Source organism: Typopeltis vanoorti, chromosome 5 (assembly GCF_054136105.1).
Source record: "Typopeltis vanoorti isolate ZY-2024b chromosome 5, IOZ_Tvanoo_1.0, whole genome shotgun sequence".
Lineage (NCBI taxonomy): Eukaryota > Metazoa > Arthropoda > Arachnida > Uropygi > Thelyphonidae > Typopeltis > Typopeltis vanoorti.
The window spans coordinates 138,448,342-138,475,780 of NC_143553.1; the positions used below are offsets into that span (position 1 = coordinate 138,448,342).

At 35.7% G+C, this 27,439-nt stretch overlaps 1 protein-coding gene across 1 annotated transcript in view; it reads left to right on the forward strand.

Moving 5' to 3' along the window:
* The window catches only part of LOC150106866 (tubulin epsilon chain-like), a 197,550-nt gene that overhangs the window by 33,943 nt on the left and 136,168 nt on the right, over positions 1 to 27,439 (forward strand). The window contains exons 3-4 of the mRNA XM_090393493.1: positions 891 to 992; positions 14,427 to 14,542. Of these exons, the coding sequence (XP_090249619.1) occupies positions 891 to 992; positions 14,427 to 14,542 (218 nt within the window). The remainder of the gene's footprint in view (positions 1 to 890; positions 993 to 14,426; positions 14,543 to 27,439) is intronic.

The following is a 27,439-nucleotide window of genomic DNA, read 5'->3' on the forward strand; positions in this document are numbered from 1 at the left end:
GCATGTTTTAGACCAAAAAATATTGTGGCCTGTGTCTTTGCTGTGTTCAGCTAAGTGAGATTTATCAGATTTCCTGTTGCAAATATAAGATTAGTGTTCTTGTATTCTCTTTTCTAATGTAACTATGATATTCTAATATAAATATATAATTATGGCACAAGTTTTTTTTAAAAGAATGAATCTCAGTATGGTGTCACTGATTGTTGACCTTGGATAGCTCAATTTGTCAACAATTTGCTGAACAGATAGATCTACAGCATGGCATCCTATCACAGTGCCTCTTTCAAACTCCATCAGTTGCCTTCTCACAGCTATTTTACCTGACACAGTTGCACTGACTTGGGAGCATCATATTCTTTCAATTTATACTGGCTACAGACATAAGAGTCGTTATATGACACAATGCACATTGCCCATGGGGTGTCCATTGACTTCTTTCCAAGCAGTGTATAAAACTTCCGAAAGTTGGGAAACTAATTCTTAGACCTCCTGCAAAACAGTTACGGCTGCCTATCAATGCCTGTAAAGACCCCCCCCCCCCTTAAGACTTTGCACTTCTAGTCTACCATCTTTCACTTAATTTTTGTTTGATTCATTTGTGTTATTACAATTCTTATGTTATGGCTTGTACTATCTTCATTCCATTAAACCATGTGAACTTCAATTAGCACCTGAGCTTAAATACGTGATAGTGAAATGCAAAATAAGTAAAAATAAAAATGATAGTTATTTGAAATGAAAAGAATAAATGTACAACTAATTTTTTCATTTACATTACTTATCAGTTGTGATTTTGATGTGGCAATTTTTATCTTCTGTACATTATTTTTGTTTTAGTGTTTAAAATTTATGATTTTAATGCAGTGAATATTATTACTTTCTTTTTTCAGGGTAGAAATTACAATGAATCACTGGAGAGTTTCTTTCATATTTCTGAAGCTAAATATCAGGAGGCAGTGCATAAATCTGGAAGAAATAACATGAAGGCCAGAGTATGCTTAAATCCAAAATTATGCAATCAATAATTATTTATAATATTTTGAATTCTGATATGACTTCAAAATGTTTACCCTTTTTTCCTTTCAAACTTTACAATTATCATGTTGGAGGCTTAATGGATTTTTATAACACTCAAAAAGAATTAAAATATAATTTAATACTTCCTATATTTTGTCCTAGTCACTAGGACATCTACGGGGATTACAAAAACAATTAATGTAACATATACACAAATAACAAACAATACTAAGCCCAACCACGTGGGTGACACTAAAGTCCTATCTAGGTAGAACACCCTCTAAGAGCAGTAGTAGGTGGCCTGGAATGTAAGGTGGGAACTCTGGTGATGAGTGTTTCCCAAATCTTCGGAAGCTTAATGCAACCATATTTATTCAGATTTGGTTGGTTTTTGAGAGCTGCTGCTGCTTCTAAGAAAAGTCTCTCTTTCTTGAATTTGCTGTGGTGGAGCATGGTGGTTTTCTTCCATGATACCCTGTGGGTGGTGTCCAAAGCATGGTCAGCCAAACCTGAATGGCCATAGTTGTTTGAAGATGTGAGACTTGTGTTCCTCTAGACAGATGGATGCTGATCTGCCTGTCTGTCCAAAGTATGCCAGCTTACCGGAACAGGGTACTTTGTAAACTCCAGGCAGAGAGAGAGGAGGGAGCTGATCTTTCGTAGAACGGATAAGGGTAGCAAGTTTGCGGTGGGGCTTATATGCTGTGTGTAGGTTGTACTGTTTTAGTATCTTGGCTATTTTTTCGGATGTGCCACGGATGTAGGGTATGGTGATGGCATTTTTAAAATCTTGTTGACGAGAAGGACGGGGAATAGGGGAAGAGTTCATTATTTTTTTGATACTGTGATCGCTGTAGCCATTGGAGAGGAAAGTGCTGTGTATGTGGTTAAGCTCAGTAGTGAGGGCAGTTCCACTGGAACAAAGATTGTGGGCTCTCTTGGTAAGAGTTTTAATGATGCCATATTGTTGAGAGGGGTGGTGGTGGGAGAGTTTGAATGTATCTGCCTGTGTGTGTGTGGGTTTTCTGTATACGGTGAAGGTAAGTGTATCATTAGGCAGGCGTGTGACTAAGGTGTCTAGGAAGGGTAAACAATTGTTTTTTCCTTTTCCATAGTGAACTGGATTCTTGGATGTAGACTATTGAGATGACTGAGGAAGGAGTCTAACGTGTCTGGGCCATGAGGCCAAATAGAGAACACATCATCTACATATCTTAGCCAGATAGAAGTTTGAGTGGGGCTGAGTCTATGGCTCGTTTTTCGAAATCTTCCATATAGAAATTGGTAAGGGGGGATGAGAGGGGGAAACCCATGGCAGTTCCCTCTATCTGCTTGTAGATTGTTGTTCCAAGAGAAATTATTCCAAAAAAAAAATCTACAAGCAGATAGAGGGAACTGCCATGGGTTCCCCCCCCTCTCCCCCCCTCTCCCCCCCTCTCCCCCCCCTTGCCAATTTCTATATGGAAGATTTCGAAAAACGAGCCATAGACTCAGCCCTACTCAAACTTCTATCTGGCTAAGATATGTAGATGATGTGTTCTCTATTTGGCCTCATGGCCCAGACACGTTCGACTCCTTCCTCAGTCATCTCAATAGTCTACATCCAAGAATCCAGTTCACTATGGAAAAGGAAAAGAACAATTGTTTACCCTTCCTTAGACACCTTAGTCACACGCCTGCCTAATGATACACTTACCTTCACCGTATACAGAAAACCCCCCCACACACACACAGGTTTACAAAGTACCCTGTTCCTGTAAGCTGGCGTACTTTGGACAGACAGGCAGATCAGCATCCATCCGTCTAGAGGAACACAAGTCTTACATCTTCAAACACAACTATGGCCATTCAGGCTTGGCTGACCATGCTTTGGACACCACCCACAGGGTATCATGGAATAAAACCACCATGCTCCACCACAGCAAATTCAAGAAAGAGAGACTTTTCTTAGAAGCAGCAGCAGCTCTCAAAAACCAACCAAATCTCAATAAATACGGTTGCATTAAGCTTCCAAAGATTTGGGAAACACTCATCACCAGAGTTCCCACCTTGCTTTCCAGGCCACCTACTACTGCCCTTAGAGGGCGCTCTACCTAGATAGGACTTTAGTGTCACCCACGTGGTTGGGCTTAGTATTGTTTGTTATTTGTGTATATGTTACATTAATTGTTTTTGTAATCCCCGTAGATGTCCTAGTGACTAGGACGAAATATAGGAAGTATTAAATTCTATTTTAATTCTTTTTGAGTGTTGTAAAAAAAAAAAATCCATTAAGCCTCCAACATGATATCCTCATAGCACTTAAGCCTCTACACACTCAGGCAACTTTACAATTACTGATACCATCATTGGATTTCTGATAGTATCTTCAAGGAATGTACAGGACAGTAATGAGAATTCTGTAGTCAACCTTTACTTAATCAGATTTCTAAGGATTGCAAGTATAGTGATAGTTATTAGTTAACAATATGACCTCGTTATTGTTAACTCGTGCAACAGATTAATGAATTAGTTTATAATTATGTTTACCATAGGGAGAATCAGCTATGCATGATTGAGTTTATATTATTCCTAACTTCCTATCAAGAATTTTCTCTCCAAGTTAGTCTGTTTGGCAGAACTCCAATTTTGTTGTATATATATTTTGTTCTTCTGACTGCATCAGTTCACCTAAATTCTCATCATTCTCAGTTTTTTTTACTGCCATTCTGGCACCAAGTATTTGTTTGGCTAGCCTTTCTTATTCTGTGTGAGTGATTACACATTAATGTAGTTCTGCTCACACGTTACTTAATTCTAACGATGCCAAGATCCTACCTAATATCATCAATGCCAAATTGCTGATATGTACCTTCAAGGGGATTTACAGGATATTATAGTACTACACTACATGAAAAAGTTACACCATTACTAATTTCTGATTAACAATTTTCCTCAAAATTAATTTATTTGTCAAGACTCCAACATTATCAGATCTTACATTTCTGTCTTCCTCTGGATCTTCTTCCTGGCAAAGAGAGCTTGTTTTGTTAATCGTTTACTCTCCCATTCTGTTTAGGTGACCAAACCATCTGAGATTAGCTCTGCTGACACATTCATCAATACTAACAATGGCAAAGTTCTTTCTAGATATCCTCATTTTTAATACAATACTGCCATTGATGGTTCATCTGTTCACTCCACTAATCTTTTTTAGAACTCGTATCTGTAGTCTCCAGCCTTTGATCACATGTTAGTTCTAACCTAGCTCTCAGATCCATAAATTAAAGTTGGTTTGAACACTGTCTTGAAAGAACTAATTTAATTTATTTTTTCTAATTTCTTTCTTATTCCATAGAAATTTATTCAGCTGACTTTCTACCATACCAGCTTTGCCAATTCTGCTATCTATTTCCATATTTAATTTGCTATATTCACTAAAAATTGTGCCTGAATAGCGGAAATGTTTTACTTTTTCTATAGGCTCACCATTTGGGATACAGTTGCCTTTTTCAATATTTCTGCTTATTTTCATTGTCTTTTTATTGCTGATTTTCATACTAAATTTCTTACAAAAGTCATTCAATTAGTCAAGGGAATCTTGTAGATTTGAACTGAATTTATTCAGAAATATAACATCTTCATAAAGTCAAGAGCTACTATTAACGTTGCCAATTTTGATACCAGATTTAATCACTTTCCTTCATAATGTGAACCCTATAGATAATGAATAACAGTGAACTTAATGTGAACTCTTGTTGCACACGTGATTTAACATCCAACCATCTTCCTCTACTTCCTTCAATTGTAACTGCCGACTTACTCAAAGACTAAGTATTGTTTGATATGGAACATAGTTTTGTAAGATGACTACATCATGAACAAAAATCCAGCAGATATTTATCATTATTGTTGGCTTTCCTCTTTTCTTTGAATTTTCCCAAAGCACTTGTACATGTTGAATTCATTTCTATTGTATCATAGCATTTAATATAATTCATTTCTATTAAATTCTATTTAAAGAGAAAAGCAAACCGTAATTGTCTGTGCATTTTTCTTTTGCAGTTTCCTCTCTAATGATTAAAAAAAAAAAGGAAAAAAAACCCTTTTTGTTTCTTAGTAGAAACTTCAGTGAAACTATAAGCACAAGTAACTATTGTCTAATTTCTTGTGAAATTTACCTAGATAAGCATTTAAAATTACTGCAATTTGTGACATCATCAAATTGCTAATATTTATACTCAAGAAGAAGGTGCTTAAGTGAAAGCTATAACTGAGATGAGATGCATTTTAAAGGAATGCAGAGAATGACCAGGGCTTCTGACCTAATGTCCATTTCTCACCTTCTCGTGGTGCACCCTGTTGGGTATCTACCTGGATACTGAATGAACGATGATGGACTGGCAATTTGGGATTTAGCCGATCAAATTGTATTCTTATTGGCTTAAACCACAATGTAAAATGATGGTACAACACGATGAATTTCAAGCTAGCTGGGGGCATTGCCTGGTTAAACAAGACCCTTCTGGTTTTCACCAGAAAACTACGGCGAACAGTGAAAAGTCAGCTACTGGAACAAATCCTGAAACACATCCTCAGCTCAACATCACCAGAGTTCCAGATTGGTACTATCAACATAAGAAGCTTGAATGGCAAAGAGATGGAACTAGCAGAAGAATTGGATAAGTACTAGATCAATATAATAGGGGGTGACTGAAACAATAATGACAAACTGGTTGGGATCTTTCTAAGCAATAACAATCAAGGAAAAGAAGTAGCTATAGTATTTAACACTAAATAGAAGCTAATCTTATTGAATTGCAGACAATATCAGGTAGAGTGATGTGAACAGATATCAGAATGGGGAACTGGACAAAGAGGCTTATTTGTGCTTATGGTCCCACTACTGTGGGCCCATAAGCACAAATAAGCTTACCACACCCAAAGATATCCTTGATATATATGGAGTAATTTCTTCAAAAAATTGCTAAATGAAACAATCAGTGACAGCACAGTGGTAAAAGAACACTCAGGAGGCATGCAATCAGGAATACATATCCATACTTGAAGTAGAAAAAGCATGAAATGTGGAAAGGCAGCTGAAGTAGATGATATTTGACCAGAAATCTTGAGAATGGGTGGAAGGAAAGCTTGGTGAAGAACAAGCTGGATTCAGGCCAAATTCAGGTGCAAATTCAAAATGCTACAGTTATATTGTATCAATGAGGCATTATATCAAGCAATACTTAGTCTTTATTTGAGTTGTAAATCAGCAGTTAGAATTGAAGGAGGTACAAGAAGATGGTTTGATGTTAAATCTGGTGTCACACAAGGATGGACATTATCCCCTCTGTTATTCATTATTTATATGGCTCACTTTGCCTGAATGTGCCTTGCTTGTGAAGCACTTCTAGGAAAATTTCTCAACAGCACTTCGCAATGCCTAAAGACTTTGCAAAAAGCTGTAATGACACCAAATGCAATGTACCGAATAGAGTGTCAATTTGAGGAGATGCAGAATTTTGCATAAAGCATTGCATTGTTACCCATATATAAACTCATCCACAGCCAAGAGTTGCAAATGGGAGATGCCAGTGTTTGAGAAACATTTGCATTGACATTTCAGGCATGCATAGAAGTGGACAAGGATTAGTTTTGGAACATCCCATGAAGCACATTTTCATATTAATGGAACAATAAAAACACTCAAAACTGCCACATCTGTGCTACAAAGAATCCTCATAAATTTCATTAAGTTTGCTTACATTCACCAAAGGTCACTATATGGATAGGATTCATGGCCAGGTATATTATCAGGCTGTTTTCCTTCAAAGAAATGCATCGAACCAGACCTGTGACCTGCACAGTCATGGCTGCACATTATCTGGACATGTTGAAGTTTCGTCATCCTCCAGCTATAACAAAAAAAAAAAAAAAAGGGTAGCTGAACATAATTGTTGATGCAAGATGGAGCACCTCCCCACATAGGATGTGAAGTTCAATGATTACTGCATCAGCATTTCACAGAGGATAGAGTAATCAGTCACTTATTTTCTATCAAATGGCTGCAACTTTCACCGGACCTTAATCCCTGTGACTTTTTTTTGGCTTTGGGTTACCTCAAAATCATGGTGTGTATTTGGTAGAGTTCACTTGACAGATTTGAAAGACAATATTGTACATCATGTGCAAAACCTTTCAACAGATCAGTTGTGTTCTACTGTAGACAGTGCTCTGGTGGTATCAGCTGTTCGTCCTACACAAAGGCTAACATATTGAATGTCAGCTCTGTGATATATTTTTTATATCACATTATTTTATGAAATGAGTGAAATATCATTGAATAACTTTATTGGCTCTGAATCATTTCACATTCACATACCATCCAGTTCACATTAATCTAATATTCTTCCCCTCGCCGTGCCATATTTCTCCTCTTGTTCATCTTTTAACTTTTTTTTTGGTCAAAATATCTTCTCCCATGATCTGGTTAGGGTACCCACCAAGTTTGATGATATGTCATCTACTTATCTTTACAGATTGCTCTGAATAGTGTACTTTAATTTGAAACACCTATATAAACCTTTCTTGCAATGAGCAGGACCATCATTAAAACCATTTGGAAAGTAATACAAAATTGTTTAGACATACAGTAGCACAACAGTGAGATAGATATAGCTAGAAAAAAACATGGTTTTGTAAGTGAAGCAATTTTTCTAAGCATATAGTGAATGCTATTTAAAATATCAATTTTCTGATATGTACCCCAAGAGGGGGGGGTGTTCAGGTTACTATGACAGCACTACACGATTAAGTTTACATTATTATTAATCTCCTGTCCATAATTTTCCTGCAAATTAGTCTGTTACTTAAGCACTCCAATATTGTCATATCTAATATTTCGCATTTCTAAGGCACTTCTGACTGAATCAATCCACCTAGGACCTTGATCTTCTTCTGGGTCTCTTTCTTGCCATTTTGGCATCAAACACCTGTTTTGCTAACCTCTCCTCACCCATCCTATTTAAGTGGGCATACAACCTTAGATTAGGTCTGCTGACATATTCTTGAATACTAATGGTGTCAAGTTCCTTTCTAATACCTTCATTTTTAATGATTCTGCCATTGATGCCATCAGTTCACTTAATTTTTCTCAGAACCCTCATGTCTGTGGTCTCTAGTCTTTGATCAAGTGCTTTATTTGTAACCCAACCTCTCAAATGCATAACATAAAATTGGTTTGAACGCTGTCTGTATATATCTAGTTTAGTGTTTTGCTTTCTCTTATTCCATATAAATTTATTCAGCTGGCTATCCACCATACTAGCTTTGCTTATTCTATTGTTGATTTCCAGATTTTACCTGTTGTCTTCACTAAAAACTGTGTCTAAAGAGCTGAAATAATTTTGTTCTATAGATCTCCATTCAGAATGCAGTTGAAGTTTTCCATGTTCCTGCATATTTTCATAGTTTTGGTCTTTTTATTGCTGATTTTCATGCCAAATTTGTTACAGCTGTTCTTCAGTTTAGATAATTCTGGTGACTTGCACCAGAGGTGTTTAGGAGTATATCATTATCTGCATAAAGCAAAGAGCTGAGTTTAGCATCTCCAATTCTAATATTAGGCTAATGCCACTTTTTGGTGAAGATAATGTGCATCCTTGTCTTATCCCTGTGTTTACTATAGACCATCTTTCTGTATTTCCTTCAATTCTAACTGCTGACTGACAACTTAAATATAGACTATGTATTGCTATGTCTAATGTTCCATTCACCTCATATAATTGTAGCGTTTTGAAAAGTTTTTCTCTGGGCACGTTGTCGTATGCCTTTTCTCAGATCTACAAAACTGAAATATAGATCTTTGTCGTGTTCCCACAATTTCTCAATTATTTGTCTTAAAGTGAAAATCTGATCTTGACAACCTCTATTTGGCCTGAACCCAGCTTGTTTTTCTCCAAGTTCCTCTTCTATAATCTTTCTTAACCTATTTTCAAGTATGCTTGCATCAATCTTACCTGAAACACTTAGTGTAATTCTCACATTCAGGGTTTTTTTTTAATTTTATTTATTTTTTTTAATAGATGGGTACTATTAGAGTTCTACTCTAATCATTGGGAATTCAACCTTCTGTTCTGTCCTTCTGAATTATGCAGTGTAGCTGCTGTAAAACTTTTATACCTCCATTCTTAAGCATTTCTGATCAAATATCATTTACTCCAGCTGCCTTTCCACATTTCAAGTTTTTGATGGCTTTTCTATTTCAAGTATTGATATATATTCCTCTTGAAAATTTTCTAGTATTGTTCTGTCACTGATTGGCGCATTTAACAGCATAAGAATATCCATACATTTTGGATATTCTTATCTTCAATTTTCATGTCACCTTTATCATCTTTGATTCCTTTTACATTACTCTTTCCTCCATTTCTAAGCTTCTTCAATAGCCTCCAGAACATTTTGTCACCTTCCTGATATTTATTTTCTATATTTTTTTACCCATGTGTTCCTACAAGTTTTGTTTTGCTACGTTTTACACAGTGTAAAATATTATCGGTTTTGCCATTGTAATATTTTGGGTTATATTATTATGATAATTATTTTCTTCGATGTTGGTTGCGCCTGTGTATTATTTTTACTCTTTTGTCTTTATCGTTCTTATGTCTACTTTAACTTCAAACTCTTAAGTTCTCTTTACCTTATTCTAATCTAACCCGATTAACTTAATTCCTGCTTACAATCCTTTAAACTTTCACAAGTGTTAGCACTATTAGTGAAAGGGCCTCTAAAATAGGCAATTCACTGTTACAGTTAACTATCCCCCCACGCTACGTAACTCCGGAAAAATTTGTTTATGGACTGCGCCATCCCGAATTAATTTTATAGCACGAGAAGATTAGTTATAACTTATAGACTAGAACTATAATTAATGTTATATAACTATAACAAAATTGTTATAGTTCTATAAGTTATAACACTTATAGAATATAAGTGTTATAGCCAAAGAGCTCACGCACTATACTGGCAACACGCCATCGCACAAAAAAAAAAAAAAAAAAAAAAAAAAAAAAATCGGCCCATTGCAAAGCCAGCATAGAAAACCTTACACTCCAACGTACTGACATAATGGTCAGCTTTGATGTCTCCTCTTTATTCACAAATGTTCCACTCAAGGAAACTTTAGAGCCTAATCCAAGCTAAATTTTCTCCCGATATCTCAGCCTTATTTCAGTTCACAATGAACTCAGGCTATTTCGTTTGGCAGGGAAAATTCTATAAACAAATAGAGGGGACAGCCATGGGTTCACCTCTCTCCCCACCCTTGGCCAATTTCTTTATGGAGACCTTTGAAGAAAAAGCTTTAGCCTCTGCCCCCACAAAAACCAACCATATGGCTTCACTACTTGATGTGTTCGCTATTTGGCCACATGGCTCTGAAACATTTCTCTCCTTCTTAACACACTTAAACAACCAACACCCCAGAATCAAATTCACCCTGGAAAAAGAGGAAAACAACAGCCTCCCTTTCCTAGACACACTAGTCACCTGCCAGCCTAATGGAACCTTGGTTTTCTCAGTTTACAGAAAACCCACCCATACAGGCAGATACATCCACCAACAATCCCATCACCCCCCCCCCCTCACAACAATATGGAGTAGTGAAAACACTATACAACAGGGCTAAACTAATCTGTTCAAACAACTTGGCCCTAAACACTGAACTAAATCACATCCTCAACACTTTCTCAGCCAATGGCTACCCCCCCCCCCCCCAAAAAAAATCCAAAAAATATTAGAACCTACAAACTGCAGATCCCCTCCCCCATCCACAACAAGGATTACTCTAAATCCATCACCATTCCCTACATCCGAGGCACCTCGGAAAAGATTACCAAAATCTTAAAGCATGACCTGACCTCCTGTTACAAACCTTACAGAAAATTGGCATCCCTTATCTGCTCTACTAAAGATCAACCACTTTCTCTAGACCAACTTGGTATATACCAGGTCCCTTGCAGTTGTAAACTGCCTTATTTTGGCCAAACAGGCAGGACAGCGAATATCAGAATTTCTGAACACAAGGACTACATCCGTTTTCACAAGTACAGCCATTCTGGTCTTGCAGACCATGCTCTGGATACACGCCACACAGAATACGGTGGAAGAAAGCTACAGTAATACACCGTAGCAAATACAAATTCGAAAGACTATTTATGGAATCAACCTCAGCCCTAAGAAATTCTTTAAATCTCAACAAATTTTGTTGTATGCGACTGCCCCAAATTTGGGAGGCTTACATCAGCAGACCTTCAGCCCAATGGCCAAGAACACCTACTTAGCCTGTTAGAGGGCACCATCAGGACTTTTAGGAGAACGATAGCTTCATCTCTTCATTCTCAGTTACTGTGTTGTGGTGCCTATGTGCATGTGCCTTTTTTTGTAAGTTCCTTTAGAAGATGGCAATGTGACGTTGCCGAAATATCGGAAAGTATAATTTAACTTATATCCTTAACTACGTTGTTCAATTCCTTAAGTGTTTTAATAACTTATAGAATAGATCACTTTCTAAAATAATTCTTAATTAGTCAGTTGTGGTAATTTCTCTATTTTAAGCACACAGGTTCGATTGTTTTTATGAGACAGTGCATTGGTCAAAGATCAGGCGATAATTTTAAGCAAACAAAACATGTTTATTTTACCTTAAGCAATTATACAATCTAATATACAATTGAACAATTTCTCTCTGATGCCTATATTAACCACCTTACCAGCCATTAAAGATCAAATACGCATCCTCAAAAAGCTTCGTATCCATCATAAATTTCGATGTAATATCAATGGTATTACAATTTTAATATGCACTTCGCATCCATGGAAATGTGGAAGTATATGTAAGTCCTGGCTGGTAGCATGGTTAAGTTCAAATCGTAATCTTACAATTTAGACTTGCTATTCACAATACTTAAATAACTTGCTATACAGAATATAGGCAATTTCTGGCTGTTACAATTTACATCTTTGGCTAACATTCTTCCTAATATATTCTAGCTAACTCTCAGCCTCAATCATATCTTATAGCAACTATACAATTATTTTAACAGGGCTACGTTCAGTGGACATACATTCTTAATCATTACCTCAGCATTAATACAATAGAATCTACTCACAAATTCACAGAAATGTATACAGTCCTACCAGTTTTGAAGATTTTGTGACTATTCTGCTGACTGTTTTCCTCCGTCCTAGCCTTTGCTGAATGACTCTTGTCGGTCATCCTGCTGTAGTCCTTTCCTGGACAATATAGCATAGCTCACCATCTGTTCTGGGCCTACTGTAGGCGCCATGTATCTGGTTGCACGTGGCACACTCTGTTACCAAAAATACATCTCCGAAGAATAATCTGCCTCTCCTGGTTTCCCTGTGCCTAGAGGGTCACGCTCAAACGAAATCTCAGAAGTCCTGGCGAGCCAACGAACTGCAGCAAAAAAGAAAAAACTCGGAGCCCCCCTTTTTAGAGGCTCTCAAGACCTCTTTTGTATGATTTCGAATTTCCTTGTTTTAGGGTCGGAGTCTTCTGTAAATATACTGCCATCACTGTTGTCTTAATCTTCAGTTTTGGTGGCAAAATCTTCACATTTGAATGACCTTCAGTACCTTTGTTCACTTTCAAGTAGCCAACATAATCTTGTCTAATCCTCTTAACTTGAGGCAGAAATACTTCAACATTCAGTTACACTTACAATTTTACATCGGAATTTAATATTAAATCAACGTAATGTAAAATTTGAACCTTTACAATATTTTCTAACTCATGAACAATTCTATGTCATTCTTTTAATCAGTTACCTTTACAAGTCAATCAGTATTTATCTGTTAAAATACAGTAATGTACAATTTTGTTCTTTCCACATGATTTGTGACCTCTGTAAAAATAGATGTCGGAAAATTTTAACAAAATTTCACAGCATTGAATTTTACAACAGCTTAGCTCTCTTACGTTTTTCTCTGTATTCTTTTAGGGCATCTACTGACTTATTTGTTAGTAACTTTTGGTATGCTTTCTTCTTTTCCTGCACTGCTTCTTTTGTCCACCATGATGTTTTTATTTTTCCATCCTTGCAGACAACTTCATCACATACCTTCCTAGCTAAATCACTCAGTCTTTTTCAGAGTTTCCCAATGAGATTCCAAGGTTTGGTTCTTGTTTTGAAACTGCTGCAAATTTTCTTCAATAATATTTGCATAGTTGAGTATACAGTTTACCTGTAAAAGTTGCTAAGTAAATTTAAGATATTTAAATATTTACTATTTAAAATATAAATATTTATAGGGTTTGTTTGTGTTATGTAAATTATGGAACAAATGTCTATTCTTGGGCAATTACAAAAAATAACATGTACATTGTATCTGATTTCGTAAAATGGAAAGTCAAGGTTTATGAACCATACGTTTGGGTATGGACAGATTAATGAAAATGCATGACTTGGTTAAATCATGTTTGGTTCATATTTGTTAAAGAGCAGTCTTTCTGGTTATATTCAGATCTTAAACTTCACTGTTCATCTCAGAGCTGTTGGAACATGCTCTGAGATGAACAGCTCTCATTGCAATGGGAACATGCAAATTTTTATTTCATTTTATTTTAAGCTCCATTAATAGAATCATAATAGCTTCATTAATGGAATCTCAAGTTTTACAGCTATCACATTGTTGCATTCCTTTCTGACAGTTTTCACGTGTCTGTCTGTCATACTCTGACACTAGTTAAAATTACTGTAAAATAGAAATTAAAGTATTTTTTTTATATATATAAAAGATATTCCAAAGCTTATTTAACTGGAAAGGATTTGCCCTTATTTATCTTAAGGTAGGCTGTGTGTTAAAAGGTTTGCAGAATATAAAATACTATAATGAAGTGGTTATTAATTTGCATTTTGTATATTGGAAAAAGTAAGAAGTTAGGACATAACTGAATTTTTGGAGGTAAGAATGATACTACATTTGGTGTTTAATTTGAAAATGCACTGAAAAGAGTATTAGAAATAATGTGAAGATATGGAAGCATTGAATGAACATTGAAATTATTGAATGAAACATTGAAATGAAATTATAGGATTAAAAACCAGTAGTAATTGCATGACAAATTAGCTGTATGACATTGTGTAGCTATTTTGGAGAACCTGGCAGAGATCATCAACCTTTTGATATATAGCTTACCTTTTGAATAAATAAGGGCAACTCCATTTCAGTTAAATAAGCTTTGCTATCTAAATTTCTTAGATATAAAAACAAGAAATTCTTTTCGGAATCTTTATTATATTATAATTTTGATAATTTCTTTTGTTATAAAACCCATAAACATTTCATATAATTCTAAAATTCCATTGCTGTTTGTTCATTTATACTTATGTAATTTGATTATTTTTTAGGCTGTTCTAGTAGATATGGAAGAAGGTGTAATTTCAAATTTATTAAAAGGACCTCTAGGAGATATTTATGATAGCAAACAACTAGTGACAGATGTATCAGGTTCTGGAAACAATTGGTATGAACTTTATTTATGGCTTATAATATTTTCAAGATCAAATATTTAGGCATTGGGAATTAAGTTGTGTAACCATTGTAAAATGGCTAACTTAATTTGCAAGTTCTAGTCAGAAAGTCAAATTCCAGATGGTTGAAATACAGGGTGTTCGGGATAAATTTGACAGTTTCGTAAGGAAAAAGAAAATCTTCTTTGTATCTATTAAATTTAATGAATTGACAAAAAAACATTACAGGCAGAGTTAATTACAATACTATCAACAAGATTTACTCAAAATAACCACCATTAGCATCGATCACAGCTTCAATTCTGCTTCGGAACCTCGAACAAGCTGATGCTACAGTCTCCCTGGGAAGGGCCGCAAAAACTGTTTTAATTTTATCCATTAACTGGGCTTTTGTATTACTGGAAGTGCGATTGGTGTCTTTTTCAACTGTGCTGCATACAAAATAATCCATGGGGTTAAGGTCTGGGGAGTTTGGAGGCCAAACATTTGGACTGGTGAAGTCGTAGAAATTTTCAGACAACCATTTTTGACTTTTCCCAGAGGTGTGGCAAGGGGCCGAATCCTGCTGCCATACATACGGCCTACCATTGGCTACCCTTGTTATCCAGGGCTTGACTACAGTTAGCAACTCCATGAACAAAGCCCGAATTCCAATGCTAGGGTTCTTCAACACCTGTTCCTGCAGATTTGCGAGGAATTCTGCTGTACGAACACAATCAGATCGTCTGCTAGGGATCTTTCTTCTTGCTACATCCTCGTAGTCACCATTGCAAGTCTCTAGTTCATGCCTGATTGTTTTTACTGTATTCAGGGAGCATTGGGCAGCAGTTGTAATATCCTTATTTTGATGGCAGGCACGAATCATCATGATACAAGTTATTCTCTTCCATGATTCAGGTGGGTTCCAGCTATCCATCCTTTCTGACATCTTGTATATGAATGAAGAAGGGTCCAAACTTTTAAATGAAGAGAAGTGTGTGTTAATACATGTAACTTACGGAAAAATATAATTAATTATAAATATGTCAAATTTATCCCGAACACCCTGTATAGCTATCATAGTACCCATTTAAAAAGAGAAAAAACTGATAATTGAGAAGAGCTCTTTTCTTGCAAAAGAGATTCCTAGACCAACATTCTATTTAAGCTAAATAAGGATTGCCAGGATTAGATTTTTACTTTTTTTTTATGTGCCCACCACACAGTTTTTTTCTAAACCCTATAGTATGTTTGTACTACCTGTTTACAAAACAGGTGGAGTAAGTTGTTTTTTTTTTTCTATATTTTTTTTAATTAATTTTATTTTTTCAATTTTTAAGTCTGGAAACCTAGTTTTCAAGAGACCAAACGTGAAATTTTTTCTAACTGCTTTAGGCCTCCAATAAGCAAGGTTGTGGTCTTACACCAAATGAAGAAATTCATCTTCTGCCTAAAGACAATTGCAGACATCCATATCCTGGTGAAATCTGAACCTGCAGCCTGTTGGTTGGAGAACAGATGTGCTTGCCATCAGCCAACCAGCTGGGAAATAGTCAAAAAATTGTCAATAAAAAGTAAGAAAAATAGTTATAGGAATATGACAAGGTACCAGGAGAATACAAAATACTACAATTATATTGTAAATGGAATATTGAGCAATATGTAGTCATAAAAGTAGCTAAGCAAAAATAATGGAAGACTTTGGTAAAAATATAGAAAATAAATATCAGGAAGGTGGCAAAATGTTCTGGAGGCTATTGAAGAAGCTTAGAAATGGAGGAAAGAGTACCGTAAAAGTAATCAAGGATGATAACAGTGACATGAAAACTGAAGATAAGGATATCTGAAATGTATGGAGTAATTAATTTGATTGTTAAATGAACCAATCAGTGACAGAGCAATACTAGAAAAGTTTCAAGAGGAATGCTTGAAACTTTTTCATATCAATACTTGAAATAGAAAAAGCCATCAAAAACTTGAAATGTGGAAAGGCAGCTGGAGGTATAAAAGTTTTGCAGTGGCTGCACCACGTAATTCAGAGGGCATGGATAGAAGGTTGAATTCACAATCAGTTGAGTAGAGCTCTCATAGTATCATCTATTTAAAAAAAAAAAAAAAAAAAAAAAAGAATAATGCTGAATGTGAGAATTAGAGAGGAATTTCTCTACTGAGTGTTCTAGGTAAGATTTATACAAGCATACTTAAAAAGAGGTTGAGAAAGATCATGGAAGAGAAACTTGGAGAACAAGCTGGGTTCAGGCCAAATAGAGGTTGTCAAGATCAGATTTTCACTTTAAGATAAATAATTGAGAAATTATGTGAATATGATAGGATCTATACTTCAGTTTTGAAGATCTGAAAAAGGCATTCGACAAGGGGAGAAAAGCTTTTCAAAACACTACAATCATATGGGGTGAATGGAATATTATACAGAGCAGTACATAGTCTATATTTAAATTGTCATTCAGCAGTTAGAATTGAAGAAAGACACAGGAAGATGATTTGATATAAAATGAGGTGTAAGACAAGGATGCGTATCATCTCCACTCTTATTTATTATCTATATGGATCACATTAAGAAAACAAGTGGCATCAAGTCTGATATTAGAATTGGAGATTGTCTAACTTACTCTTTGCTTTGTGCAGATGATGTACTCTTAAACACATAGAGTGCAAGTCTCCTGGATTCACTAACTAAATTGAATAGCAGCTGTAATAAATTTGGCATTTAAATCTGCAATAAAAAGAACAAAAAAAAAAAATTCTATACAACAGGTAAAATATTTCGACTATTTAGGTATAATTTTTAGTGAAGATGGCAGATTTAATCTGGAAATAGAGAACAGAAAAAGAAAGCTGGTATGGTGGATAGCCAGCTGAATAAATTTATATGGAATAAGAGAGAAATTAGCCAAAACACCAAACTAGCAGTATACAAGACAGTGTTTAAACCAGTTTTAAGTTATGCATCTGAGAGTTGGGTTAGAACTAAAGCACTTGACGAGAGACTACAGATATGAGAGTTGTGATAAAAAATTAGGGGTAAGTGAACTGATGGCATCATTGGCAGAATCATATTAAAAATGAAGATATAAGAAAGGAATTTGACGTTAAATTGTTCATATTTGGTCTAATGTATTAAAACTGAAAACTTTATTAATAAGAGATCATACGATTTAATGAATAAAATACAAATTGCCAACCAGTTTCACTAGCTACTGTCTAACATTATCAAGGCTGTACTGGTGTAAATACAAATGCACCAAGTTACATGAATAAAGAAGCGTTAGTACCTATTAGGCTGTTAAATTTGATAATTCTCGTTTGGACGTGCATATGCGTTAGTCAGAATCCGGTACATGACCACGTGTTGTGTGATTTTTCACATATTGTAGTTCTGTTAAGCCGAGAGAATTGATGAGATTTTTCCATATGTCTTTAAGAATAGCACCCTGATTTCTATTTAAATTGCTGCTTGTGCGTAGTACCACTGCTGATTCTTTAAAAGTTCTGTGTCTGTAGTCATCCTCGATGTAAGGCATGGAACTGTTTTTCCAGTCTATAACATGATTGGATGTCAAAATGGTGAGCTAAACCTGATTCAATTATTCTGTTGTGATTTACGTCTCCCACGTGTTCTTTCTGTCTTATTTCAAGACTTCCAGAAGTCTGTCCAATGTACGATAGGCCACACATGCATGGAATTACATATATTCCAGAATGTTTGAAGAATGGGACTTCATCTTTAGGTTATCTTAAGACCTGTCTGATCATAGTAGTTGGTTTAAAAACCACTCTGATATTATGAGTTTTTAACATTCTAGCTAATTTTGTGGATACTGAACTAATATATGGAATCATTGCTGTGGACACATATTGGGAATCATTTACATGTTGTTGGAGGTTGTCTTTGAATAGAAATTTGTTTAAAATGTTGGTGGGGTATCCATTCAGAGATAATCTTAGCTATTTGCGATGAAAGAAGATGATGTATGTTCTAACCATACATCATCTTCTTTTGAAATAAACTTTAAGGCTCTATTGCAGAGCATATGAATGATGCTTTGTTTTTGTAATCGATGATGGTTTGACGAATAATGTAGATATCTTTCTGTATCTGTTGGTTTCTTGTAAATGGACAGTTTGACATTATGTTCTCTTTTCACCAGTATGTCAAGAAAGTGTAGTTCATTGTTCTTCTCTAGTTCCATAGTAAATTTGATCTTATTGTGTAGTGTGTTGATTTTATTAAGAAACACTAGAAGGTTTTCCATTATATCTTTCCATATGATGAAAAGAGCCTCCACCATATTGAAGGTATAGGTGAAATGTTGGAAAAAATATATTTTTCAAGTTTTTCCATAAATAGGTCTGTGCATGGTGGAGACAGGGTGCTACCCATGGCTAGACCTTCTGATTTTTTGTATACAATGTTATTTACTATGAAGAAATTTGATTTCAGGCAATGATGGAACAAATGGGTGATGTCGCGAGGGAAGAGATCCTTTCGAATGTTGACCACCTCATTGACCGGAATGTTGGTGAATAGAGACACAACATCTAGACTTGCCATAATGTCAGTTTGTGAAATTGTGACTGTCTTAATTTTTTCAACAAATTGTTGAGAATTTTTAATATAGGTCTCTGTTTGTCTGATATGTCCTTTCATTAAATTTGCAAGATGTTTTGCTAGTAGGTAGGTAGGTGAGGATCTTCCATCCACAATTGGACGTAGCAGTACGTTTTGTTTTGTGAATCTTCAGCTTGCCATAAAGGCGTGGAGTAATGTGTAAGGATTTGAGTTGTCTTTTTAGTTCTTCCGACCAACTGGTCATGTTTCGGATAAGAGTGTTTGTCTCAAGATGATTACTCATGATGGGATTCTTATCTAAGACTTGGTAAGTGGTACTGTCCAATAGTAACAAGTTGATCTTGTTGAAGTAATCTTTTGAGTTTAGAATGACTGTTGAATTGCCTTTATCCACTTTTGTGATTATAATATCTTTTGTTGTTCCATAAATTGTGAATTGCCTTTATCCACTTTTGTGATTATAATATCTTTTGTTGTTCCATAAATTGTGAATTGCCTTTTAATCATATGGAGTAGTGTTAGGTACAGCTGGTTTTGCTGAAGCAAAAATAATTGTACTATTGAATCTGATAGCATTGGCTGTGGCCTCTGGAAGATGATAATGACTTTTTTCTATCCCACATATGAAATTCATTTTTGGAATGTAATTTAGGGTTCTAGAAAAGTTGAAACCCTTCTTAAGGATTTCAGATTCATGATTAGAAAGCCTGTAATCAGATAAGTTGAAAATGACGTTGTTGTTTGAGAGATTGTGTTGTGACTGGTATTTCTTCTTATAAAGCACCTCAAATTTTTAAATGTGTGATTTTACTCTTCCTGAAAGTTTTTTCGTAACTGCTCTGTAATAAGCAGTCTATTTAATTCCAAGTCATGTAGTCCAAACTGTTAGATATATCATCAAACTGCTCTCGGCACTTTGCATCAATAATGTTAAGCTCATACCTGTTGTTGTGTTGTATCCTTTCTCTGATAACGAAGTCTTGTAGTAAATTCTTTTGGCCATTGCAGAAAAGCAAAACATCTTGCAAATGTAATGAAAGGACATATCAGACAAACAGAGACCTATGTTAAAAATTCTCAACAATTTGTTGAAAAAATTAAGACAGTCACAATTTCACAAACTGACATTATGGCAAGTCTAGATGTGTCCCTATTCACCAGAGTTCCGGTCGATGAGGTGGTCAACGTTCTAAAGGATCTCTTCCCTCAGGACATCACCCATTTGTTCCATCATTGCCTGAAATCAAATTTCTTCATAGTAAATAACATTGTATACAAACAATCAGAAGGTCTAGCCATGGGTAGTCCCCTGTCTTCACCATGCACAGACCTATTTATGGAAAAACTTGAGAAAGACATTTTTTCCTACATTTCACCTATACCTTCGATATGGTGGAGATATGTCGATGACGTGTTCATCATATGGAAAGATACCATGGAAAACCTAATAGTATTTATTAATAAAATCAACACACTACACAATGAGATCAAATTTACTATGGAACTAGAGAAGAACAATGAACTACCCTTTCTTGACATACTGGTGAAGAGAGAATATAACAATGTCCAACTGTCCATTTATAAGAAACCCACAGATACAGGAAGATATCTACATTATTCGTCAAACCATCATCAATTACAAAAACACAGTATCATTCATATGCTCCGCAATAGAGCCTTAAAGTTTATTTCAAAAGAAGATGATGTACGGTTAGAACTGTTGCAAATAGCTGAGAGACTATCTCTGAATGGATGCTCCACCAACGTTTTAAACAAATTTCTATTCAAAGACAACCTCCAACAACATGTAACTGATTCCCAATATGTATCCACAGCAGTGATTCCATATATTAGTTCAATATCCACAAAATTAGCTAGAATGTTAAAAGCTCATAATATCAGAGTGGTTTTTAAACCAACTACTATGATCAGACAGGTCTTAAGATTACCTAAAGATGAAGTCCCATTCTTCAAACATCCTGGAGTATATGTAATTCCATGCACGTGTGGCCTATCATACATTGGACAGACCTCTCAAAGTCTTGAAATAAGACAGAAAGAACATGTGGGAGATGTAAATCACAGCAGAATAATTACCTCAGGTTTAGCTCACCATTTTTCAATATCCAATCACGTTATAGACTGGAAAAACAGTTCTATGCCTTACATAGAGGAATGCTACAGACACAGAACTTTTAAAGAATCAGCAGTGGTACTACACGCAGGCAGCAATTTAAATCGAAATCAGGGTGCTATTCTTAAAGACATATGGAAAAATCTCATCAATTCTCTCGGCTTAATAGAACTACAATTCGCAAAAAACCACACAACATGTGGTCATGTACCGGATTCTGACTAACACATGCACACGTCCAAATGAGAATTATGAAATGTAACAGCCTAATAGGTACTAATGCTTCTTTATTCATGTAACATGGTGCATTTGTATTTACACTAGTACAACCTTGATAATGTTAGACAGTAGCTAGTGAAACTGGTTGGCAATTTGTATTTTATTCATTAAATCGTATGATCTCTTATTAATAAAGTTTTTCGTTTTAAAGGAATTTGACGTTATTATCATTTAAGAATGTGTCAGCAGAATTAATATAAGGTGGTATGGCAACTTAATAGAATGGATGAGGGAAGGTTAGCAAAATAGGTATTTGATACCAAGATGGCCGGAAGGAGACCTAGAGAAGACCAAGGTCCATTGATTCAGAAGTGCCTTAGAAGCATGAAATCTTAGATATGGCAATATTGGAGTTTTCACAAGTAATAGATGTGATACTGTAAACTTAATTATGTAGTGCTGTCATAGTAACCTTGAACACCCAATGGGGGATTCATATCAAGAAATTGATATTTAAGTTGTAAGTCAGCTGTTAGAATTGGAGGTACAGGAGGATTTGTTGTTAAATCAGGTCTGAGACTAGGGTGCAAATTATCTCCACTGTTAATAATATCCTTTATAATAAGGCCTTGATAGTAACCATGTGCTGTTTGGAGGAGCAGAGAATCTGAAGGTCAGTGACCAAGATGCTTAAGGGTCTCTTTAATGCTCCCTATGATAGGTTCAGTTTTGTGGCTTCCAAAGTTTAGTTGATATGCATAAAAGAGGGAATGTAATGGATATTATATAATTTTTTTTTTTGGTACATGATAAGATGAAAGAGAACAAGTGGACACTCCTGCACATTGTAAGTTAACAAGAATACAAATGACTACATTTTTTTGTTTGGAACGAATGGAATTTTGTTGAGTAAATTTAGCGTGGTGCTTTGTGAATTAAAAGTGTCGGATTAAGGAAAAGTATAACAGGCATTATGTGTATGATTAGCGTGGATCTCCTGTGATGTCTTTGGACTCCATGGAGTAGCCCATATAATAATATCCTTTCAGATCAACTGAAGCTGTTTTTCTGATTTCCTCCATCTAATATTATAATATAATAATAATATTAAAATTAAAACTAATATTTAAACAAAAGTATATTACATACATAGCATACCAGCAGCAATTCTTTGGCATATATAATAGTGTGTGTGTGTGTGTGTGTGTGTGTGTGTGTGAGCGCATGTTTATTCTTTATAATCCCACTCCCAAAAGTTTATTTATAAACCTGTTGTTACTTTAGTACCATGGTTGAACTAGTGATTAGATAATTTAGAATTCCTGTTCTATGCATCTAACACAGAACTTTTTCTAGCCAGTTCAAGTCATATGCCATGTGAAATTGAATTGATTTCTAATTTACTTTTTGAGGTATAGAAAAACACTGTGTGAATGAGTACAGTTATGCACACATTTTTCTATATCATTTTAGGTGTGCTAAACACCTAAATATGAATGTGGATATTCAATTTACCATGCTCATTGTATTGTGTTACATTATTCTGTACTAATTATACTTGACTAATTATCTCTACATTATTACTAATTTGATGATGCAAAGATAGGCAATTTAATCAGGAATGCAGCTCATATGCAGTACTTGAAGATTTGATTGAAATGTGAAACTGTCAGTTCAAGTGTTAGTAAATGTAAAGTTATGCTTTTTTGTAATGAGATATCCAGTGTCCTAACTTATATTGGTAGGATTATGCTAGTAGAAACAGATCCAGCTAGGGATCTTGATGGTTTAGTAGATAGGAAATTGGTGTTCAAGATCCATGTAGCAAAAACTGCAAGTGCAACTTGGAGGATAATTGTAATGCTGAAATGAGCTTTGATATGCAAGGAGAAGGAAGTCGTTTTACCTATTTATAAGGTCTTGATATCTTGGACTATTGTGCGTGCTTGGATCTGATTTGGTTTCTGTGGCAATGCTGATAGTGAGAAGAGTATGAGAGGTGTTCGATATGAGTTCCTGCAAAGTCTAAGAGATGGCAACACCAGTACGTATCGAGGTTATTTTTAGTTGCTGGCAACTGTTGGAGGATCACACATTAAGTTTGTCACATAGATTTATTACTCCGTGTTTGGCGTTCATTTGAATCGATCAAGTATGATTTGTGAAAAATGGATGAGAAAGAATTTCGTATAGTGATTAAACATTACTTTTTGAAAAGCAAAACGGCTCAGGAAACCAAAGCTAAGCTTGATAAACATTATGGTGAGTGTACACCTTCGATTAGAATGGTTTATAAGTAGTTTAGTAACTTTATAAGGCCATATGAGCATAAGTGACGCTGAACGTTCTGGATGCCTTGTTGAGGTCACTACTCCAGAAATTATTGAAAAAATCTATGATATGGTGATGGATGATAGAAGAGTGAAGGTGTGTGAAATTGTTAAGGCTGTGGGCATCTCAAATGACCATGTACATAATATTTTGCATGAACATTTACATATGAGAAACTATCCACAAGCTGGGTGCTGCGTTTGTTCACACTGGATCAAAAGAGTCAACGTGTGAACTGTTGCAAGGACAGCTTGAAGCTGTTTCAGCAGAATCCAAAGGAATTTTTGCATCGTTTCTTAACAGTGGATGAAACAGTGATTCATCACTACCAGCCTGAAACCAAGGAACAGTGGGTTGCAAGTGGGGAATCTGCACTAAAGAAAGCGAAAACCGTTCCTTCAGCAGGAAAGGTTATGGCCACCGTCTTCTGGGATGCTCGTGGCATAATCTTTATAGACTTCTTGGAAAAGGGCAAAACAATTACCGGAGTGTATTATGCGATCTTTGCTGGATCATTTAAATAATGAAATAAAGGAAAAACAACTACACTTGGCGAAAAAGAAGATTCTTTTTCACCGTGACAATGCACCCACTCACTGTTCTGCAATTGTGACCGCAAAATTGTTCGATTTACGCTACGAAGTCCTTTTGTCCCCCCCCCCCCCCTCCTACTGTGCAGATTTGGCTCCCTTGGACTACTATCTGTTTATGAACATGAGAAAATGGCTGGCAGGAAAGAGATTTTCATCAAACAACGAGGTGATTGGAATCAGATTGGCTCACGCTAGTAATTGCCGATATTTTTATAGGTTACTATATTCGACATGAAACTCTCTGATTCCAATCTTGAGTTTCTTATTCGGTTTTAAAACAATGTGGGATTTAATATCCCCTTAATTTAAATAAATGGAGTAATTACTTTGAAAAACTGCTAAATGAAACAAATGGTGATTAAAAAAAAAAAAAAAAAAAAAACACTGACCAGGCATGCACTCAGGAATACATATCCATACTTGAAGTAGAAAAAGCCATCAAAGGCTTGAAATGTAGAAAGGCAGCAGGAGTAGATGATATTTGACTAGAAATGCTGAAGTATGGTGGTATAAAAGTCTTACAGTGGCTGCACTGCATAGTTCAGAATGCCTGGACAGAGGGATGAGTTCCCGATGATTGGAGTTGAGCTCTCATAGTGCCCATATATAAAAAAGGAAATAAAACTGAATGTGAGAATTACAGAGGTGTATCCCTATTGAGTGTTCCTGGTAAGATATATGCAAATATACTCAAAAAATAGCTCAACTCCGATGATTGGAGTTGAGTTCTCATAGTGCCCATATATAAAAAAGGAAATAAAACTGAATGTGAGAATTAGAGGTGTATCCCTATTGAGTGTTCCTGGTAAGATATATGCAAATATACTTGAGAAGCGGTTGAGAAGAATTGTGGAACAAAAGCTTGGTGAAGAACAAGTTGGATTCACGTCAAATAGAGGCTGTCAGAATCAGATCTTCACTTTACGACAAATAGTGGAGAAATCATGTGCATATAACAATGATCTGTATTTAAGTTTTATCGATTTGGAGAAGGCATATGACAAGGTGCCAAGAGAGAAGCTATTCCATACGCTACAGTTATATGGTGTGTTTGTGGATTATATCAAGCAATACTTTGTCTTTATTTGAGTTGTAAGTCAGCAGTTAGAATTGAAGGAAATACAGGAAGATGGTTTAATGTTAAATCTGGTGTGAGTCAAGGATGTACATTATTCCATCTGTTATTCATTATCTATATGGATCACACTATGAAAGAAAGTGGTATTAAACATGATATCAAAATTGGAGATGTTAATGTCAACTCTTTGCTTTATGCGAGATGTTATACTTCTAAATAAATCTGCTACAAGTTTGCAAGATTCTCTGACTAAATTGAATAACTGTTGTAATAGATATGGTATGAAGGTCAGCAATAAAAAGACAAAGACAATGAAAATAGCTAGAATCATTGAAAATGTCAACTGTGTTGTGAACGGGGAACCTGTGGAACAAGTAAAACATTTCGGCTACTTAGGCACGATTTTTAGTGAAGATGGTAAATTAAATATAGAAATACACAACAGAATCAACAAAGCTGGTATGGTAGGAAGTCAATTGAATAAATTCATATGGAATAAGAGAGAAATTAGTCGGAACACTAAATTAGCAGTATACAAGACTGTTTCAAACCAGTTTTAACTTATGGATCTGAGAGCTGAGTCAGAAGTAAAACACTTGACCAAAGACTAGAGACTGCAGATATGAGAGTCCTGAGAAAGATTATTGGTGTGAACAGATGGCATCAATGGCAATATCATATTAAAAATGAGGATATTAGGAAAGAACTTGACATTGTCAGCATCCAGGAATGCGTTAGCAAAGCTAATCTCAGGTAGTATGGTCACTTAAACAGAATGGGCGAGGAGAGGATTAGCAAAACAAGTGTTCTCTGCCAAGTTGGCAGGAAAAGAACTCAGAGGAAGACCAAGATATAGGTGGATTGATACGATAAAAAGTGCCTTAGACGATAGAAGTATAAGATCTGATAATGTTGGAGTCTTGACAAGTAACAGACTGATTTGGAGGGAAAATTGTAGATAGGAAGTTAGTAATGATGTAAATTTTTCATGTATTACTATCATATCCTGTACACCCCTTGAGGGGTACATGGCAGGAAATTGATGATGATGAGGAAGGCAGTTGAATGTATGAATGAGTATAATATGCCCGAGCGAATAAGGACAACAAATCAGAATGGGATAGTTAGTATAAGGCATCAAGGTAGGGATGGGACTAACGGGCTTCTGCAATTTATGTATACTAATGCTAGGAGTATTAGGAACAAGAAGGAAGAATTTTTGGCCTTGGTTGGCACTTCCAGACCACAGGTTATTGGCATTAGTGAAACATGGCTGACTGAAGATGATATAGTTAGTGGGATTGAATGCGAAGGGGGTATAGTGTGTTCAGCAGTGACAGGGAGAATAAAATGGAGGGAGGAGTGTTATTGATGATAGCTGATGAGCTGCAGCCAAAGAGAATAGAAGTTGAATTGCAGGAAAGAGAAAAGAGCACATTTGAGGTCATTTGGTGTGAGATTGAGGATCGCAGAACAAAATATACAGTTGGGTGCTGTTATAGACCAGGTGATGGAATAGATGGTGAAGATAGTATGCATAAGCAAATAGAAGAAATGAGTGGAAGGAGGGTAATTATTATGGGAGATTTCAACTATGGTAACATTGATTGGAAGGAGGAGAGGACACATGCGAGGAAGGAATTGTATTTTATCCAGTTATTAAGGGATAACTATCTGCGACAGCATGTAATGGAAAATACTAGGGGTCAGAGAGTGCTTGACCTAGTAATTGCATCTGAAGATTTGACTGTAATGAATATGACCACATTGCCACCAATTGGTGAGAGTGATCATAGGGTCTTGACTTGGGAGGTGGCTAAAGTTGGGGAATTTACAATTAACACAGGGTACATGTGGAATTATCAGGCTGGTAAGTATGACAAGCTTAGGAGTTTGATCGGTTCAGTGCCATGGCAGGTAAAACTGCAACGGCTGGATGTTGATAGTGCATGGGAGGCAGTTAAG